The 20,081-nt window shown below is 35.5% G+C and overlaps 1 protein-coding gene across 2 annotated transcripts; it reads left to right on the top strand.

Annotated features, from left to right (window-relative positions):
* The first annotated feature begins 3,935 nt into the window (after positions 1-3,935).
* LOC139696465 (FAD synthase-like) lies at positions 3,936-19,801 on the top strand. Of its 2 annotated transcripts, XM_071595248.1 has the most exons (6): positions 3,936-5,203; positions 5,279-5,487; positions 11,392-11,533; positions 12,604-12,725; positions 14,833-14,971; positions 15,596-15,703. In XM_071595248.1, the coding sequence occupies exons 1-5, from the start codon at positions 4,280-4,282 to the stop codon at positions 14,966-14,968; spliced, it is 1,533 nt and encodes a 510-aa protein (XP_071451349.1). In that variant the 5' UTR covers positions 3,936-4,279; the 3' UTR covers positions 14,969-14,971; positions 15,596-15,703. The 2 variants fall into 2 exon arrangements, with proteins under 2 accessions (XP_071451349.1, XP_071451348.1); XM_071595247.1 differs by lacking the exons at positions 3,936-5,203; positions 5,279-5,487; positions 11,392-11,533 and having other exon boundaries at positions 12,616-12,725; positions 15,596-19,801.
* Positions 19,802-20,081: the final 280 nt, after the last annotated feature.

Here is a 20,081-nt window from a genome sequence, read left to right on the forward strand (position 1 = left end):
TATCCAAAATACAGTGCATGGGAGCAATGGTTTGACAGGTAAAATGGGTGCTAGTGTTATCTCAGAGAAAGAAGGCTTACTCCATGCTCAAGACTTTTCCTCTCCAGTTCTGAATTGTTTGTCTCACAATAATTGCCAGCGTTTATTGAGGTCCCAGGAGCCATAAAGTCGACCAGCAATATCCAGTTTCAATCCCAAAACAAAGTTGCTGTGATTTCGTCAACATACTTGTGTTTGTTAGAATTTCCATGGCTTAGGCAAAGTTGAATGCCAACGCTCACTTGTTTACTGTTTGGACTAGTGATGAAGTGGGACATCCAGGTTTTGTCACCTATAACAAGTGACATTGACAAGGGAAAAGATAAGGTCCGAAGTTTCCCAAACGACATGGCAGTGAGCTGGTATGCATGGGCAAACAGAAACTGCTCCAGCACCTACAAAAATGCATCAACCAAAATGACTCTTTACGTAGAAAAATGGAGTAATGCTAGAGTTTTAAAATGACGCATCCATAATTGAAAATTTGTTTTCTTTCTATTTCTAAAAAAATTGGAGACCTTCCTTTTTTGATTACATTCATATTACTTGTAGGACTCAGGAGCCTTAAGGGTAATTATATAGCTTCTGGCTGCTAGACCCAGGATCAAATCTTTCTGGATATCCTCGGCAATAATCAGGCTGTGTGATATTTCAGGTTCTGGATCTTCCTGGAAAAACACAAGAGAACAGAGGGAAAGGAGCTGACACTTCCTAATTTGATTGCCAATTACCTATACCTTGGGACTTAATACCGGGGAGATAATCCAGAATGAGAAAGCGATTTCAAAGTCTAATACTCCATGATTTCAGACCTCATTCTCTGAAAGTTACCAATTGGAAAAGGTATAAAATGTCAATTATAAAACATTGCCATTTGATTTATGGCATTATGGAATTACCATCAATCTGAAGAAGTACTATATACCTGTCAAGAAGTAGGGCATTTGGTTTTGGACCACACGTGAAAGTGAGGCCTATTAAGTTATTTCAATGTGGTTTATTTTATCCATCAAATGTGAATTTAAACTAATTCCACATGAATTTTAGTCGTGTAACTTGCTTGCTCTCAGTAAGGCAAATATTTTGGCAATATTTGGAAGAAACACAAAGCATAATAAGTAGAATTCATTTTGAATAAAACTTAGTACTTCATATATTTCCACAATAACTTTCAAATTCTGACACGACCATGGATTTGACAATTAGCATCCTCAGGTGAAGAGGATGTTAATGGTCGAAACCATGGTCTTGTAAGTATATAAAAAATTATTGTGGAAATGTACAAATTATTAGGTTTTATTCAAAATGAGTAGTAGCAAGTCCAATAAAGTTACACTGGAGACAGTCTACCCTAGTATAAAATATACAGTGAAACTTACCTGTTTTGTACTCTCAGAAGCTGTACTTATTTCCCCAATGCATGTTGATGCTCTTTAATCATTGCCTTACCAAGTTATCAGATCACTCTGTAACTTCAACCAAGCCATGAAATAACCAGACTCTTGGACTAATTGAAATGTCATCATGCATCTGTTCTACATGCATGCCCATGTCTCACCCAATTAATTATTGTGATGCTTTAAAATATTGAGTGATATTTTTTTAAATTGTTTTTTTGGTGTTGTATGTCATGACTTATGTTTCATGCACCTTCCTAAATTTGGATCTCCACATGGAATTGGGCCAATCCTTTCGTAGGTTCTGAAGCATTAGAACACTTTTGGACAAGATATTTGTGTCATCCTTTGGCCTTATTTCCTTAGTTATTGTCTTCTGACTAGGTCTGCCACTTGGACCCTAATTAGTAAACTACCCCTATGTCCATACTGTTTCCAAAAGAGATCCCTATGTTTTACAAGAATTCCCTGTAATATGAAAAATCGATTAAGTGACAACAGTTTGTAAGTCCTGAGGTAATATTATCTCCTGTCGTTATCTGCCTCTCATTAAAATTTCCTACTCTTTATTCTCTCAGCTTTCATCACTGTTTGCCATGATTTTGTGTATTATAAATATTTACTGAGTCATGGTACTGGCATATGAGGGGATCAACTATTCTATTATGTATCACTAGTGCTTTCTACCGCTATCATCCACCATTTCAAGGTTAAGCAGCCAGGGTGTCCACTTGTCATATTATCTATTCTACATATGTTCCACTGTGCACAAATTTGACTGTGGTGGAAATTATTAAGTTATTGAAGAGGAGGGGAGAAGGTAAATGGAAGCGAGAGAGAGAAGTGCATTTTTGGGATAAGTATTTTGATGAAGGACAGTAAAAAATGGATCAGGCAGTATGCCATGCTGGATTGGGATGGAACTTAGCCAATGGGGAGGGTATTGTGGGTGGGAAGTGGGGGAACTAAGGGGATGAGTGGCAACATCATCACACTTAAAAACATTAATCTAAAAATGTACCTCAGTTTTGCAAAAGCGAAAGCAAAAAAATGCATTCATCATTTTTGTGAAAACCAGACTAAACAATATGATCATGTAAATTGCAGCTATTTCTTGAATTTGTCTCTAAATTCGACTACTGTCTCTTGCATTCAATTTAGTTAATGCTAGATAGAACTGGTATGGTCACAATGAGTAATATCTGGTAAGTATTAGAAAATATAAAAATTATAGAGGCCACCAGTGCTGTTGTCAGTAATAAATTAAAGCTAGAAGATTGATGCATCACTAGGTTGTTGGAAGACAGATAATGGAGCAAGATTATTGTGCCAATATTACGTAAGAATCCTTGTGGATAGTTTCCATTAACGGTAGACATTTTCATTTTTTTTAGTTAGAGGAGAGAGGACACCCTACTAAAAGTACATTAGCCATTCAATAGAATAGCTGGACTGTTTGTGGGCTATTTCTTTTCCCTCTCCCCCTTTGGTTAGACTCATGAACTTAGCCATTCCATTCCAGTGTATCAGTTGGGAACAGCACAAGATTATTATTTGATTCGTCATAAGGTAGGTATACATTAGACCTCATCAAGCAACACATTGGACGTATGACACGCACAAAACAGCATGTGGGTCATAACACACATTAGAAAATAACATCTTTTATTTTAATTAAAAATTCATTCGCCAAGTTCTGAGCTTAAGAGGCTAATCATGAAATCAGTTTTTTTTTAATTTGGCAGAGCTCGTTTTACTGGCAGTCTGCGACATTTGATTAAATGATTTTATTCCAAAATTTAAAGTTATTCGAGTGCACCTCACCGTGGAGAGGTGACTATTTTATTTTGGAGTTATAATCATGTACTTCACGTCTTGTGGGAAACCAATGTAAGTAATGTTTAACATATTTCAATGCTTGTAAATGCAATTCACAGTAAGAATATTCAAACTTATAATTAATCGTCGACAAGGTTCCGTCGCAGAGTAACTAAATTCGTGGCTTTTTTAGAACGAAGATTGATTCTATATCATGAACATAACCCCAGGCTTAGAGGCCATAATTAAGATGATTGTTAAAGAATGCAAATTAAGTGGGCCTTGGGCGCTCTGCAGGGATTAATTACTAAATTTCATCAGTAGAAATAGCGCCTTTTATAATATCCTAATGACAACATTCATATGTGAACTCCAGCGCCGCTGGCATTAGTTATTCGGGGGGGCGACCGAGATGTCATTTGTGCCGATAATCTATTGACGGACGTTACAGACCGGTCCAAATTTGATTTAATTACCTCTTTGTACGAAAAATTATTTCCTAGCTATCCCAACTAAAGTTTTCGTATCCGAGCACATTGATTTCTTCGTTTCACACTACCAGAGATTCAAGATCTCTTTCAAACACCAACAGCCTTATATGCCGGTCTGTGATTGGCTGGGTGTATTTCCTTTAGTTCCGGTTACCAGTTTTCCTTATGAATATGGTCTATTTTCGTGAATTCGGCCCAGGCTAATCTGCCATGTGGGAAGGGCTTACGTACACTTGCGCCACCGTGGTCACAGGCAAAATCCGGTAGTTCTTGGAAAAAGCAAACATCATATTTCGCAGTTTATTTTGAAATGTTTGTGCTTCTGTTTCAATTCATGTTCGTGTGTTTGTACCTATTGGATTAACGTATTTGATTGCTCCATTGTGCCTTTATAGCATTTGGGTGCGGTAGCTATTGTTTTCACCTTGTCAGGTATATTTCTATCGTTTAAATTAAATGTATAACTTCGTTTGAGTTTTAATCCTTTTTACTTTTAAACAAAACTGCACGTCAAGCACTTTGAAAGCATGAACCATGTCTCCTCGCACTGCTGGAATTATTGTTATTGGGGATGAGATTTTGAAAGGAATGACAAGGGATACCAATTCATCATTTATGAGTAAAAAATTATATTCAATGGGCATAAAATTGAAAAAGATTTCTGTTATCCCAGACGAAGTGGATACCATAGCTGCCGAAATTTCCGAATTCTCTAAAAATTATGATCTAGTTCTCACCAGTGGAGGAATTGGGCCAACCCATGATGATGTGACATATGAAGGTGTTGCGAAGGCATTTGGCGAGAAGTTAAAATTGAACCAAGAAATGGCTAAATATATTCTCGCGTTTTATCCAGGTGGGCCAACAGTTTCTACAAATCCTTCGCTGAAAATGGCAAATCTGCCGACGTCTGCAAAGATACTGCAGGGTAATAGTGCTCATGTATTCAGCGATCCTATTGTAGTCGTTCATAACGTCGTGATATTTCCCGGAATACCACAACTCTTGGAGAAGGCGCTCTCCGAACTTAATCCAACCGATTTATTTCCTACTGATTCTTCTAATTCATCAGCGCCAGCTTCCAAGTTTCATTGCCATAAACTTTATTATAAAGTAAATGAAAATAGGTTAATCGAAACTCTTAATAAGGCAGTTGGTTTATTTGGAAAAAGTGTTAGCTTTGGTTGTTATCCCGTTCTTGATAAATCCTACGAGACTGTAATTGTGGTCGATTCCCCTGATGAGCTGCTCGCAGCCAGAGCTCATTTGCATTTAAAAAATGAAATGCCAGATGGTATAGAAGTTCGTCCCCTTCCAGAAGAGGTATCTGATGATCAGATAGAAGAAAAAATTGATTATTATGTTGTTTCTCGAGAAGTTAGTAAGCGAGTTTTTCAGTTATTAGAAAACCATACTACCCCCAAGTCACTTCTGGAACCCTTAAACAAAGCAATAAAGGTAACTTTTTAACTTGGAGTAATCCGTGTCGATATATTAATTTCTGTGGAGTCATGGGTTTTTTTAATTGTTTAGACTGTGGAAGAGTGTTTTGGTCGCTATCGAGCTGGAACTGGTGCCTTTATTTCTTTCAATGGAGGAAAGGATTGTACAGTGCTCCTACATTTAATATTTGCACTCTACACAAAATGCTATCCCAAAGGACCGCCGCTGACAGCACTTTACATAAAAACTATTGATCCATTTCCGGAACTAGAAGAGTTTGTACGTGAAGCGGCATTAAGGTGAGGGTTTTGAAGGCAACATTTAATGTGTGGTATGTGTAGCCATTGTAATAGGTAGAGGCTACCAAGAAGCTTCTGCATGATACTTTTTCATTTTACTGATTGTAGTTTCAAATCATCAGGATTCATTTGATTGAAAATCCATGCATGCTTCCTTATTTGAATTATTTTTTTGTCTGTTGATGTCCATTTAGAAGTTCAGGCAAAGAATTCTAATTAATATTATTATATAACTGTCAACAGTTTAATGGCAAAGCCACAATACATATGTCGCCAAGATATGGATAAACACATAGTTACATGCATCAAATTACACAATCAAAACGCAAAGCAATTGTTACAAGCAAATAAGACAAACCACAGAACAATATTTCCTTGAAGTTACATTCAAAATATTCTTCAATGGTGTGTACTGGGTCAGATACCAGCCAGAAGGAATTGTGTTTTTTAATCAAGTTACACTAGTTGTTTGGCTTTTTCTGGTATCTTGCCAAAAAGAATTGAATACCTAAATTTCCCAATTGAGTATGTGTCTTCTTTGATCTGTATTGGAGCACATTAAGTTTACCATAACCCTTAGTGTTATGAGAGTGGATGATTGATCTTGAGGGATTAATTTAATGTATTTAATCACTCCTTGGCATACGTCCAGTTAGTAAAAATTTATAAACAATTCACTGTGAACATTATTAATTAAACAAAAATACTGCATGGAGTTGGCTGTTTTGCTAGAAAACTCAAGTTTACTTTGGAGTACTGTATCTTTTCACGGTCAAATATTCTTAGGTATTTATTTATGATGCTCATAGTTTTCTTGTTGTTCATATATTTTTATTGATTTATTAATATATTTTTGTTCATTATATTTGTGGTTTTTAGATGATTAGAAGTAAAAACTTAGCCATTTTCAGTGTTTTAGCTGACAAAATACATTTTTATAGAAGCTCAATGCCTCTCTTGAAAATTCAGAGTTTAGTGGCCACCCTACCCAATGAATTCAAATCATCTACCATGTCGCCAACTTAATTTTTAATTCCTTTATTTAATTCCTCCGTGTGGGCTTTTCTTTCCCTTCCAATTCATTTTCCAATTACATCCTCCCTCCTCAAGAGGTTGGGCAGCCACATGTTTCTCCACAGAGTTGTATGGCCCTGGTGAGGTCTGTCAGGTCGAAGTAATAGGTAGAAAGGTTGGGGACAATCAGAATCCCTTTTATTGTGTTCCTAACTGCTATTATTGTCTTAAACCTTTCAAAATTTTCTTTGATTTACCCTGACATATACCTTACGCAAATTACAAATTCCATAATAACCTATCCACATCCATAAAGGTTTACTAGCTGAAGACCTAAAAGATTATCCGTGCATCCCCATCCAAGAATTAAAACACATGCACTCCCCCAGTTTTGTCCAATGTTACCTTCCAGACTCTTTCCTTTAACATTTCCCCTGATGTACTCCAAAGGATTATTGCGTCGTAATGCTTACATTCCATCTTATTCCCCTTCCCTTAATACAATGATACATTTATGACATTTATCCAGGGGGATCGAGATGGTGAGGTGGCTATCATACTGGCTTCTCGCCCAGAAGGCCCGGGTTCAAATCCCGATGGTGTTGAATATCTTTCAGTGATATCTCGATCCCTACTTGAGGTGCTTTGTAGAAGGCACTTTGAGTGAGTACGCCATCCGTCGGATGGGAGGTTAAGCTGCGGACCCCTTGGCGCCTTCCTTAAAGAACAGGCCAATGCCTACGCCGGGTTTCTCTCCACCCTTCATTCTTTCCTGTCCATCCCCTATGGCGTAAATGACCTCAGCCGTTCGTCGCCTCCCCTAAGCACTACCATTCATCCATTGATCTCATAAAACTAAAGTTTGTGAGCCGAAATTAGAATGGATTGCTCATAAGTACCTTTACTTTATATAAAATCTATGCTTGTAGTTTTCATCCTTCCTAATTTTGAATACCCTCCTAGCCCCTCTTCGACCTATATCATCTTCATTGGATCATTTTCACTGCAAATTGCATTTAGCCCACTTTCTTACCCCACCCAACTATTATGCCAATCATTGACACACTTTCTGGTTCTCTGTAGCTCTGGATTAATCTCTTATGGTATCAGTTTCAGTCTTTAGTGTCTTAATCCTGTACAGAGTCAGGCTTTACTTCATGGGAAGTTTTGTACATACATCAAATGAAAAGGAGAATGGACTTTTCTACAGAATTTATTTGGTAAGGTACAAGGAGTTTTACCATAAAATGGCATTATTAGGTAAAAATTTGTAATAAGATACGTGTGATATATATATATATCTATATGGACACAATGTGATGTGAAGTTATTTTATTTTCATATATATATATATATATATATATATATATATATATATATATATATATATATATATATGAAAATAAAATAACTTCACATCACATTGTGTCCATATAGATATTATTATATAGATATATATTATTATATAGATATATATATATATATATATATATATATATATATATATATATATATATATATATATATATGAAAATAAAATAACTTCACATCACATTGTGTCCATATAGATATATATATATGGACACAATGTGATGTGAAGTTATTTTATTTTCAATAATCTCATTTATCGTCATTCAGGCCCTTAGCCAGCGTCTTCATCCATTCTCTTGAAGAAATATTATTCAACTCAGGTACTCAACTCTTTATATGTGTAGACTATTGGTTTGGATATGTAGATGATATTCTTTGTCTTTGGAGCGGCACGAACTGACAAGATTCCTTCCTTAAGCCCTAACTTTTCCTTTTCTTTGGAGAAATATCAACCACACATGATTAACTTTTTAGATTTAAGAATACAATTAATTAAAGAAAAATATGTATTTGGTATTTGCAGAAAATCTACCTACACTGTTCATATTATCCCGAATGACTCCTCCCATCACTTTTCCAATACATCTCTCATCCTCCACTTGATGATCCATTGTCTCCTAAACTTTCCACTCACCCCCAATAATTACAACATAGAAAATGAAAGCTTAAAAGCCATAGTTTCAAACAAGGGTTAGACAGTTTGACTGAAAATTAATTAAGGAGAAAACTAAGGTAAATAGCCATCAATGAAATCTCCCACTCTCACATACTAAAACCTACTGATAATAAAAGGTGTCCCCTTGCATTTCTTGACTACATCTCTTTCAAATTGTCAAATTGCTTCCCAATCTCCCTTTTATACACCTCTGACCTTTATCAAACTTCTCTGTATTAGTAAAGATGCTCAGGACAAATTGTTAAAACCATGAGTTTATAAATTAAAATGAAACAACATCAATACAATATATATTGGTCATGCCGGCAGAAACATCCAAAAGTGGACTCAAGGGAATTTTTCACTTGCTTTTACAATTCTGGCTCCACCTACCTCTTTGCTTAGCATTATTTAAAAGAATGCAATCACAACAATGACTCAGTTCCAGAAGTGTGGCGTAGAGTGACCGAAGGTCTGAAATTGTATGCTGTCAAACAGTTTGAAATTGTAAGAGCTTCATCCAAACTCATGAATAAAACTCTGCAACAAACACATTTTTCCGCACTATTTTTGCCATAACTCTTTTCTCATTTGAATCCAATAAAAACTACCACTTCCCTTTCATCACCCCTCCTCTGCAATCTTCTCATTATCCCACCACCCCTCATTGATCACGACCCCTTTCCCCATGTTTTACTTCCCCCCTGATTTCTTGTTGTCCCCCCACTCCCATCCCTCTCTCAGAATTACTAAAATTTACTTCCTATCGATTACTGTTTCCCATGAAATAACTAGTTCTTTTTGAGCTCCCAACTTACTCCCGCCACCCATCCACTGTGTCTGTGTATATACCACGTTAATCTTATGATAAATTTGTTCCCAATGATGTCGTATAATTGTGAAATGCATTTTACCAAACCAGATAAATTTTGTGGAAAAGTACGTTCTCTCTTTCATTTGATGGATATGCAAAACTTGGAGTTGTACAACATAATGGCTGCTTTTAGAGAATATTTTGTTTGAATAATTACTCATACCCATTTTTATTACTGAAATATGTCATTTGATTATAATTTATCTATTATTGCCGTGTTTTACGTCTCTATCCTGTTTCAATACCGCATTTAAGTGGTTGAATTGAGTGGCTTAAATTAGCTAGTGGGTATGTGATAGACCAGGGGGTTGAGCACTGGACTACTGATCCAAGAGCCCAGGTTCTATTCTTGGGCATGCCTTTGGGCACCCTCAGCTGCACCCAAGGTATATGATTTTTTGGGTACCATATCTTCCTGGGACCCTCCCATGGACTAGAACCTTGATGTGGTGGAAGAACTTGTGTGTTCCGATGACCCCTAGAGCTGTGCTGGTGGGAGCAATGATAATTGCTCCTCGTAGGGTCACCCATGTCGATGTCATGATAGGTCGAAGGTTAAGAGCCAGACGAAAGGTAGTCCATGCAGCATCTGCTCCTCAGTGAGGTGACTGCAAAGGCGTCTGACCCCAGAGGGACGGCCATTGAGTGATGGCGTCACGTTAAAAACACTATTGAGGAAGGCAACCGGAAACCACCCCAATTATTATTGTCAAGAATATAATGATGGAAAATATAGCGAATAAGAGTCCTATGTGTAGGGAATAGCTAAGCTTGTAAGTAGACTGAGAAATTTGCTGTACATGTATGCACATAGTACATACATGTACAGCACACATACATGAGTACATGCATGTATGTATTTAGATTACCAATCCTTTTTTCACTCATAAAAATAATGGTAATTGATGCGCTTGAATATTAAAACCATAATTTGGGCACAAGTCTACCATTTTTGGCACTAAGCATATCTTTTGCCTCAAAAATATCTTCCTTTCCCAATTTTCCTCGGGCTGTGACTAGGACTCCTCCCACCCCCTTCATCTGCTCCATTAAACTCAAGTCAGTTCTTTCCTGTGGTTCTCTGAGACCATCTTTAGTTTCCTTGGAGTGTTGGGCTTTGCTTGTCCCTCAGAAAGAGGGACCATGAATTCTCACTTAGAGATTTGGTTTGAGTAAGGAGTCCAGGAGTATCCCTACTATATTGCTGCTGAATGAACAGAGGAGCTATCAGTATCAGAATACTTTTCCTCTGATTAAAGTATTGCAATCATTTTCCAATATTTAGTACGAATGTTTTTTTTAAATTTGTAACATTATCACATTTGTTTTTTGAGCAGTCTCATTTATGCAAAATATTTCACATCATAATAATTTCTAATTCCTAATGTCATGCATTAGGAAAATTCATTTGTAAAACTTCATTTGAATATTGTCTGGTCAAAATATGACCTATGAGTCAACAGTACAATCGTGTGCGAGAAAAATAAAGTTCAGGAAATTAAAATTTAGTTAATTTAAAGAATATAGGCTTTTTCAAGTGCAATATTATTAATTATATGTTGTCCTTATTTGTGATAATTCTTAAACTATTGTAAGAGAGGTGTGAAAATACTCATAAAGTCCTCACATTAACCACATGTTCAATGGAACTCTTTACATTTCCTCATCTTATTCTTCCCGTTCCATGCTCAATTACTTCCCCTTCCTTCACTCAGATACATGGATTTACTAAGGAGACTGTTGATGGACGATCAGTTAACTTTCTACAATTTTGTATCAAAGTACAGGATAACCCATTCTTTGACTTCTGATTGCTCACCTTTAACTTCCCCCATCATCTATCCAGAGACCTCATTCCACTATTACTCTGATGGTGGCATTTATAACTCAATGAATAGGCTATTAAAGAGTATCCCTGATTTGGAGACTACTGTACAACTTATCATTATATATTTCTTTATAACACTTGACACCTTGTTATTCCATATAGGTATAATATACAGCTACATGTTCAATCAGGACCCCTAAAGGAAGCATTGACGAGATTTATCAGTGAACATGGTGATATGAAAGCAGTGTTCATTGGGACTCGACGCACAGATCCAAGATCTATATCACTTCAACCATTTCAGGTAAAAATTTCATTAAAGCAGCCATTACTGAATGGAAGAGGATATTGGGATTTCATTTTGGCAAAAAGTTGGTTGTTCCGTATCTATCATATACAGTTGCCTTTCCCTTTTAATGGGATGGGAAGTAACTCTGATCTGAAAAATCGTCTGGTCATACATCTGCCTCATAGCTGCCATGAATTGGACTAAAAAATCTTCCTTTCATGATTGCCTAAAGCCTTCAGTAGTTTGGCTGCAATATTTTCTATTCTCAGAGCCATATTTGATTTAATAATAATACTTTTTTTACTTTAAAAAATGGTGCAACCATATTGAATGTCGTCAATATAAATATTACTTTGTATGTAAACATAAGTTTTTAAATGTGATAAATATTGTCACAAAAGAATTCATCAAATGAGTAAAGTGGGTGAGCAAGTTACCAGGTATATACTCTATCATTGAAACTGTGGATACAGTCCAATTTCAACTGAGTAGGCAGATAGTTATACAGTCAAATGTTCACATTATGAAATGCGTTGTAAGTTGATGACAATCTATGATAAGTATTATTTAGATTCGCTTTATCCCTTGTGGTGTAGTTATGGATGTGAAATCTTAATTGGTAAGTTTCTTGATTACCTTTCGCATGAATCAGAGCCTTAGAAGAAATATTAACTAAGTACAGTTATGATTCCATACCTGATAAAAAAAAGGCTTGCTTAAATTACATAGTGGTGTGTATTAGCATGAGAGCGAATAGATCTCTTTTACAGTAGCAAAATTTGTTTAAAATGTGTGGACAAGTAAACGGGGTGTGTAAACCTTCAGGAATATTTAAGGAATTCCAGCATTCATAGTCTTGGTATGATCTGAGAGAGGGACATGCATATCACATGCATTCATACAAAGAAGACTGCACTGGATCCCAAGGTTGTGTTTGAATATTTATAATATGCTGCCCCTATGATCTATTTTTTATGTATTTGCCAATTTTCTGTTTGTGTATGACATGCCTTATGTATGAAAAATTATCCACTGGGCAATTAAACGATTATTATAATTATTGTTTTTCTCTACTTTTTACCCAGATGACTGATGGTGATTGGCCAAAGATAATGAGAGTCAGTCCTCTTCTTGACTGGAGTTATGAAAATGTTTGGACATTTCTACGTCAACTATCAGTTCCTTATTGTTCTCTTTATGATAAAGGGTAATTTTAATGTTATATTGTTATGCTGCTTAGTTTGTTGCTTATCTGATTGAGTTGTTATCATGCCTGAGTGATCTATATAACTTAATATCATGAAATTAGTTTTTTTTAATATCTTTTGATAAAAGGATAAGTGAAAATATATTTTCACTGATAAATCAAGTTTCTGATTGATGTGAGTTTCAAATACGTTCATATTGTCTGGGTCTAAAAACTGTGATGCCAAGGACAGTGTAAGATAATGAATTGGTGTAAGAATTATTTAAACTTTAAACTGCTTGGGTTTGTAAACATACTGGACACATGCTTGCAGTAATTAGGTATTGTGAATGGATCCAACTTTCCCCAATTTCTTGCTACAAACCTTGTATTTAAAATTATTTGACACAAAATTTGAAGTGCTAAAGAGGTTGTTAAGTGGTAAAGTGATTAATAAAAAGAATTTTTTGGCAATGTAGCTATCACCACAATGAAATTTAATCAAAAGAGGATTTCAAAGGTGGACTGAAAAGGTTAAAAAAACATGTACATTTTTATTACTAAGTTAAGATAGGGTGTACTTGAGCCACTCAATAAGTCCTTAGGAAAAATTTGTTTTCGATAGATTTTTTTTTAGCTTTTAACATAATATCCTGTTAGCTTGGTATGCTTTTCCCAGCACTTCTCCAGCTTAATAAGCCATCCAAAAAGTAAGATTTCAGAAGGTTCTTAAAATAGGTATCTGTGTTGGTGAGACCTCTTCATTCGACATATATCATTTTCTGCTGAGCCATTTTTTTCAAGTTTGGAAATAAAAAAAGTCACTGAGGGCCAAATCTGGTGAAAAAGGTAGATGCTTTAATGAAACTTTATTTGCATTATTTTTGCCATTAAAACTGTACAGGTGTATACCCATGCATTGTCTTGTTGGAATAGAATTCACTTTGCCAAACGAGGAATTTTTTTTTAGATTCCTTCCCTTGACCGGTGTAGTAATGATACCTATTACTCTCTATTTGTCATTTGTCCAATTGCACATAATCAATGGAGATGCATCCACAGGCATCCCAAAATGCCATGGCCATCACCTCGTGGCTGATTGCACAGTCTTCACCTCCTTCAGAGCCAGATCACCTTTAGAAACCCACCGTTTCCACTGTTCCTTTGCCTCTGGAGTGTAGTAGTGGAATGGAGTGTGTGTTCATATTCAATCGACATTTATGCATTGACACAGAAACTTGTCTGGATTGCGACGGAAATGCTTGAAACAAGCCACCATATGGGCTACATGATTGCATTTATTCTCCATTGAAAGCAAGCACGGCATCCATCTTGCGGATATGTTTTTCACATACATTTATTCATGCGATATTGAAAACACTGTACCTTGTGATATGTCTGTGACCTCAACTATTTCGCGAACTTTGATTTGTTGATCATTAAAAACCATATTGTATCAATTTTTATGAATAGCAAAAGTTGCTTCAATGGACTATGAATATTAAATCACAAAATGTATATGGCTGAAACTTGAACAGGAATCTAGTGAGAAATGAGGCTTACTAACACTGTATCTTTTCCGATACAATGAGTGCTATCTCTTGGATTTTGTTAGTAATTATGGGACACATTAAGGTGTACACAAACTGGTGGGAAAATTATGTATGTTTAATCTGTATTAGCTTTAATCCATAAAATGCACCTATTACCTCGGGGAAAGGGAGAGTTTTACACACCATAATACCCACTAATGAAGGTAAAAGGTCTCTTGAGTAACAATCACATTAAGTAAGGCCAAATAAAATTTAATCAATGCACTCCTTTTCTATTTACTGTTTCTGATAGCGAAGCTTTTAATTTGTCACTAATACCATTCATATTGGCATTTTTTTCACAATTTATTGTTTTATGCATGTTCCTCTTTCCAAAATCTTGCTTTGTTATTTTTTGTGTTGCAGTGGAATAATATTGGCAAAAGAATGTAAAACAGCTGGAATTAGTTCTTTGAGCTCATTGTCCTCTGTAGAGTCACAATTACAGTTTATTGTAATTGATTTATGTAACTTAAAAATTGTTGAATTCAATGCAGATGCATTTATTTATTTGATGAATTGTGTTCATTCAATAGGTATACATCATTAGGTGACCAGAAAAATACATTTCCTAATCCAGCCCTCAGGTGGGAAGCAAATGATGGAGAAACAAAATACCATCCCGCCTACATGCTTAAGGATGAAACTGTTGAAAGGTGTGGCCGTCAATAAAAGGTAATTATAATTCCATTTTCAATCATTTATATATTTTAAAAGAGGCCCAAGATTTTTACTATTTAGTAGTTAAACATTGAAGATGGACGGTTTAAGAGGTTTTGGATGGATGGAGAGTGAACCCTGCTACATTTCTTATCTGTGCCTAACAAGGCACAACCTGAAACCCCTCACCACTGGAAACTGTTCTTCAACTTTGCATTCATTCTACCTCACTTCATTGTGCCCACACATTGGATCCCTGTACTAAATTCGCTTTACAAAATTTTTTCAATCTTGGCTGAATTTAATACTTTTCTTTGAAAGTATTAATAATTTTGACAAATTATTCTGCAAGGTAAAGGATGAAATTGTGAATAATGAAATATTTTACAATTGTTGATCAACTTCATATTTTAAGTTAGGGATGCACTTTTATAAAATACATAATTATAATACTCAACTGATTATAGAATTGAAGTGTTGCATCAGTTGTTGATTGAAGGGTCACCAGCACCTTGTATTGTGTTTTTTAAAATATATATTGTTGTAATATTTCTTCTATATCATTATTTCATGTCAGTTTGAGTTTTTCATAAGTCATATACAGTAAGCTAACAAATAACTCAAAACTTGTCGTTTTAGGTCTGCGGTACTTAATCAAGCCGCAGAATTAACATCTGCCTTGGCAGAGGTTATAGCACCTGCTTTTGGCCCAAATGGGTTAGCAGTCCTTTTTACTCGAGAAAGCTCATCTGCAAACAGCACTGGGACATCTCCAATTATATCTCGCACAGGATTGCAGATGATGGAAATACTAGTGTTAAGAAACTCAGCCAAAAGCATTCATCCCTTATTGAAATCACTAGTAGACTCATGCAGGATACTTGAGCATGAGTGGGGTGATGGTGTAAAGAGCCTTGTGTTGATAGCTTCAGAACTCCTTAGACAATGTTCCGCATTGGAATGTGTAGGGAGACCTGGGTGGTTGAGGAAGGAATTGGGAAAGGCCTTAGATTACCTGAGTAAGAGTTGTGAATTCTCAGATATATGTCATCTATATGGTTCAACAATTCCTGCTGATGGTAAGCAATGTCAAGAGAAGCTTTCTCAGTTAACTGATGAGGAATTTAATGTAAATACCATGGACTGTGAAGCATTAATGAAAAATAGTTCCCAATTTATTTCCGCCCATTATCCTGAAGTGCTTACTCTACTGAAAATGTTCTTTAATACTCGATTCCCTGCCCATGTTGTTGAGGTTGTCCCAAATTTGCTTTGTGATTGGATAAAAAGTGTGGAAAAGGATAGCCGGGACCTGAATTTTATGGTTGATAATTTTAGTCCTCTTTGTCATGTAAATGTGGGTTTTCCAATGGACCATTGCTTTGTATTGGACGGTGTGTTGGTGCAAGGATATGGGATTGGATATCTTTTTACATCCAAAAGTGATTATTTCCATAAAGAAACCTGTAGGCATTCAATTCATAGTTGTGGTACCAGTGGAGAAAATAGGCAAAGGGGTAACGACGGTTGTGATGGCTGTATTAGTATCAATGTAGAGATAATCACAGAGCATGAAGTAACCAGTGCATTTGAAATTAAGCAGGACCAATTTGAATTCAAACCCAATTGTTTATATGTGACATCATGTACTCCATCAGATTTTATTAAATTTAAAATTGGCCAGTTGGCTTACATCTCACTCATCCACTCAGTTCCTTCAGATGATGTTGACTTCTTGCGGTATCTAATGCATGACCAGAAATCCTCTCACCTGACGGTTGTTGATTGTTTTTTTGTGAATTGGGTGAGGGCATGGCCAGCAAGCCCCTCAAGGAATTCAGGCCTTGTATGGTTAGGAGTTCCTCGGGTAAGGTCATTGATGTTGAGTGTTCCAGTGATGGGAATGAAGGATGGACTTAAACGCTCATGTCAAAATGCCCTCTCGCTCATTCACCAATTCAGCATTCATTTTAGGCACAGGTGCACCGAAAATATCAAACTGTTTGCTCCCCAAAATGCCCCAAGTTCAAACCCAAGTTCCAGAGGTGAGGCCTCAAATTATTCATTGAATGGGGGTAAAAGTCAAATCGCCGCACAAAAGTGTAGTAAGCCTACAGATTCTGCAAATATTTTACCTTTGAACCCCACTTTGTGTTTTGAGAAACTTCTTCCAAACCATATGTCACATACTGCATTGGAGAGTGTGGTAGCCGCTGGAGGGTTGGCCGAAATATACCTGCATGACATGGTGATTGCATGGTGGCTGACACCTTCAAATGGTGGTGGCGAATACATTGACAGAGAAGTTACAAAAGCAATAACACGTGCTATACTTACAGTACCTATTTCCTTATCAACCAAAGGCAAGCTGTTAAGGTACCCTCGTCAACCTCTTACTTTGAATTTCAGTAGTAAATCAAAGGAGCTGATTGCTCACAGATTGAGAATTGTTCAGCTTGCAGTATCTGTGGCATTTTCACTTAGTAATATTTCTGATGTGATGGTAATCTCTAAATCTGCTTCAAGAATGAATTTAAGTTCAAGCCAAAATCTAAGTAGTGATGATGATGATGATGATGATTAGTGTTTGTTTCAAGTTTAGGTAATAATATAAAACATTTGGGTGAGAAATGCAAAGAAGTTTCACCTGTTTAGGCAATATGCATCTATTTTCATATCTAAATGCACTTGCTACTTAAATCCTTCTCATGAAGATTTTAGTTAGCATATTTGAGACTGATATACACCATCACTACGTTATCTTGTGTATAGCAACTGGATATATACTTTAGGGCAGCCACATCTTGATTGTTGTTGTATAAAATGTTAATTTCCTGTTGTTTATTACGTATATAGTCCAAATTTTGCTGATAAAATGAACATTATGTATTCAAATGCCCAAACTGGACATTTATTGCAATTTTTTTTCCTGTCAAAGTAAATACTTAAAAATGCACATGAATTTATGTACTTATAGTGATTTTGTCTCAGTTTTCCAAAATTTACCATTTCAATTTGTTTCGGGGAATTTTTTGTCATGATTTTTGGGTAATTACCGTTCATTTTTAAGGAAAAATGCTATAATGCATTTTGAAATAGATCATAAACCTATCGGTATGATTTGGATTATATATATATTTTCTGATTTTCCCAATATAATGTCTGTTTTCCAATTTGTGAAATTAATAGATGTTCCTATATATTTTATTTTGGATGCCTGTTCTGTTGTACAGTCAGGGGAAAAAATCTCCTTGGGTATTAATATAAAAATATTAGTATAAAAGATATTAATAATTTATGGTATTTATGGTTAGGACGAATGATGATGCTTGAGAGAGAAAGATGCAAAGCAATTGTATGCCAGAACTAATAAGCACTTTTGATAAAATGAAAACTTAAGTCATGAGAAACAAATACACATAATGTATTGTGTGATCATACATAGGCCTTGTCATGAATAGCTCAGAAGTCAAACATTTTTTGCATGTAGATGGACAAAGGTGTTCTATGGCATCTATGGAGTTTTTATTGTACATACATACATAATCCCCCCCAATCCCATTTTCTGCAGTGAACAGAGTCACAAAAGTTCCCTTTTATGTATTTCAGTCCATTTTTCAATCGCATCATCAGCTATCCAAACCATCTTATAAATTTGATAACATTGCAGTACCTATATTCTAGTAAGTAATTATTTTGATTCAGTTAATTTTGTATACATTTATATTTTAATCTGTATTGTTTTTCAAATGAAACATGTGACCACTGAGAAATTAACTGAAAAGCAAAAAGCATAAATAATATATAGATTGCACAAAAGAATGAAAGTCTTAATGTGTACTAGTATACAACTACTAGCACTCATGAGGGTAATTCTGCTTACGTGAGTGGAGATGCTCAACATATTAGAGCTTCCCTCTGCAACCTTGTGGCAAGTGAGGATTCAATGGGCACCCGCACCAATTAGTCCCTCATACATGATGGGATGGAACCACATTCAAGTGATTGGCATTACTGTTTGCACCCCTGTTTTCCATTTATTACTGAACTAATTAATTGATGCTAAGAAAAAATTAAGATGTTATATAATAGAAATGATGAATTGTATTAAAAAACTAATGATGCTAACTGCGTAATACTTCATCATTTAAGTATTTTGGACCCTGTAATTGAAGTCCAAGTGATATAATGTGCACTAAAGGCATTAAAATGTGGATGCATTTTCAAGTGTACTTAAGTATGCACTGGTTACGGGAAACCCCAATGAAATTGTGATAAAAACTTTGCAGCTTGTCAAATGTTGGCAAAAATACTTCCTGAGTCAAATGTGTACCAATTTTGGATATCACATGATTATATTTTATTTTATCAAGTATTAGAATATCCCTTTCATTAATTAGGTGCATAGCTGTGGTGAATAGTATATATTGTATGTTAAAGATTCCACCTAGATTAGTAGTTTAATTTAAAATATTTTTGAAGGTCACTCTTGTCATCAAAACTTTTTGTTGACTTTTTCAGTTCTATTATGTTGAAGCTCGGTTGTTTTAAATATTTAGCACTTCTAATTCATACCATTGAGAGTTACTTTAATGATTTGTTAACAAATTTTTCGATGTACATTCAACTTAGTAATTAGCTTTTATCCAAAGATTCCTTGTTTCTGGCTGTGGTTTTTGTTTAATAGAATCTCTGAAATGATAAACGGGTGTTAATGCTACATAAGAAGACATTTTTTATGCTAGATTGTCCTTTGGAATTGAAAAAATGTGCTGACTATTAAGGAATTATTGAAAATATTTTTTATCATCTTAAAATAATAAATATTTATTGTTCTGCAATGTATAAGAGATATGTATTTAGCCTTTTATGAAGAAGATAAAATGTGCCTTCAATTGAAAAAGTGTTATTATTTACTATTCTTTTATCAATAGAAGCAAGTTTCTACTGCTGCATAGGAAGATTTTTGTTGGAAGCCTTTCTTATCCTCCTATCAAGTCCTCAAATATATTTATTGCACAATGGGAGGTTAAGTGAAGGACCCTCATTTGAGCATCTTTTCGCAGGCCAGACGGTCAATTTCCAATGCTGGCCCAATATAATGGACTTATTAGTAGTACCAGTG

This window comes from Hetaerina americana, unplaced genomic scaffold (assembly GCF_022747635.1).
Source record: "Hetaerina americana unplaced genomic scaffold, ioHetAmer1.1.p SCAF_7, whole genome shotgun sequence".
NCBI lineage: Eukaryota > Metazoa > Arthropoda > Insecta > Odonata > Calopterygidae > Hetaerina > Hetaerina americana.

Bases quoted from the DNA above. Each gene is read 5' to 3' on its own strand.
- LOC139696465 (XM_071595247.1), top strand. From the start codon at position 14,895: ATGATGGAGAAACAAAATACCATCCCGCCTACATGCTTAAGGATGAAA. The intron at 14,972-15,595 runs GTAATTATAATT...TTGTCGTTTTAG, and splicing joins GGTGTGGCCGTCAATAAAAG to GTCTGCGGTACTTAATCAAG.